The 1,630-nt window shown below is 36.9% G+C and overlaps 1 protein-coding gene across 1 annotated transcript in view; it reads left to right on the top strand.

Annotated features, from left to right (window-relative positions):
* The first annotated feature begins 661 nt into the window (after positions 1 to 661).
* Positions 662 to 1,630, top strand: part of sosie (oogenesis-related protein sosie) — a 5,917-nt gene continuing 4,948 nt past the window's right edge. The window contains exon 1 of the mRNA XM_026812960.1: positions 662 to 1,187. Coding sequence (XP_026668761.1) covers positions 1,039 to 1,187 — 149 coding nt within the window. The 5' untranslated portion in view covers positions 662 to 1,038. The remainder of the gene's footprint in view (positions 1,188 to 1,630) is intronic.

The following is a 1,630-nucleotide window of genomic DNA, read 5'->3' as shown; positions in this document are numbered from 1 at the left end:
TAAAATTTTGCAGGTAGCTTTTTAATAGTAATAGGAATCTATAATAAATTCAACATGCTAGCATTGTTTAAGTATATAGCCTATACATCCTTAATATAATTACCATAATTGTTAAAATCTGAGTGCTTTTTTATTAGTTTTATTTAAGAGCTCGCACACTTTTAATCTAGAGACGCAAACTTCAATGGTGTAAATCCTTATTTTTAGTCAATTTGGTGGGTAACATTGATTTTCAAGGTATTAATAAATAAGCAGTAAAGGAAAAGAGCTTAATTAACAAAAACTTCTGTAATAGGCATAAAAGAAAATAATGGTATTGTGAAACGTGTAAAGAAATCTGGTAGTTCCGTGTAATAAATAGTTGCTCGATGAAAATGCAAAAGTAAAACATGTCGTGACTTCGTCACAGTTTGGATGGCTTGTTGCTAGCACGGTAAGCACCGTTCCGTTTCTCCTGGCCAGAACTCCTACGGCGATCGAAACTTAAGGGTGGCGAGAGCACACGCTGATTCTTCAACGACAAGGTGGGCAGGTAGACAGGCCAGCCCACGGTTTCGCGTAAGAGTACTACGTTACATACTTTCTGGCTCGGTGGTGGCAGCGCACGGTGCGGAGGGTGGGGATACCTTGAAAGCCTTAAAAGGCCTTCCGACGTCCTTGCAACACGCAGTTCTGTAGTAGAACGTAAAACAATTCCCTTTGAGTAACAAGAGATTCGAAAAGTGCGACGAAGTTTTCATTCGATCCTTCTTTCGATCATTACTCCTCTTCTAACGATACGATAATGATCTAGATAATAGACATCGGTATAACGCGTCACGAGAATTCGAAATAATTTTGTGAACTTAAAATTTTTTACAACGAAAGAAACAAAGGTCGTTAATATCTTAGTGAGCAGGTGTTGCATTCTAGGATCCGCGCTGTGATCGCCTTCAGTGTTTAGTGAAATTCAGTGGCAATTTCTTTGACGGTTTCACGCGTTCCTACATATACCGTAGTCTGCAACAAGTAAGGAAGGCGGTAAGAAATTCGGAAGAAATGAAAAAGGCAAGAAGTTACCGCATATTCGCGACGTTTCTGTTGTTGTTGTTCTTTGTCTCACCGTCCTCCACTTGGGCCTTGACGACTTTCGGTAAAACGAACCCGCAAATTCAGAATCAAAGTCCTCCGCCACCTACTCCAGGTTTGTTAAAATAACTTATCGATTCTAGAAGCTTTCACATTGCGTTACGTCCTCTGACTCTTTCTTCTTGTTAAATATCAGTTTTCAAGGTATTTCCCTATTCCTGAACATTATTATTATTATTATTATTATGGTGTAATAATATAATACTGTATCACGTGTCTCGGCAGTTACAGAATTGTACCTGAATATTAATTGTGTAGTATAGTGTAAAAATTAGCGACGTTTACAAGTACTTTTGAGCGCGTTTATGAATTTGTATGTGTCATCAAATCTAGGATACTATTAAAAAGAATCGCAATAAACATAAAAACTTTATCAAAAATGCTCAGTTATAAATTTCATACCTTAACAGCAGATCATCTACAACTTTCTTTCACATTTCAAATAGAATCTAAATTTTAGTACATTTGAAAAAGAGAAATTAAGTTCTGAAGAGGAATAACG

The sequence above is a fragment of the Ceratina calcarata genome, unplaced genomic scaffold, assembly GCF_001652005.2.
Source record: "Ceratina calcarata isolate Rehan_Ccalc_2016 unplaced genomic scaffold, ASM165200v1 scaffold303, whole genome shotgun sequence".
NCBI lineage: Eukaryota > Metazoa > Arthropoda > Insecta > Hymenoptera > Apidae > Ceratina > Ceratina calcarata.
Note: the sequence above shows the minus strand (reverse complement) of the source record. Positions and strands in the feature narration are given on the sequence as shown.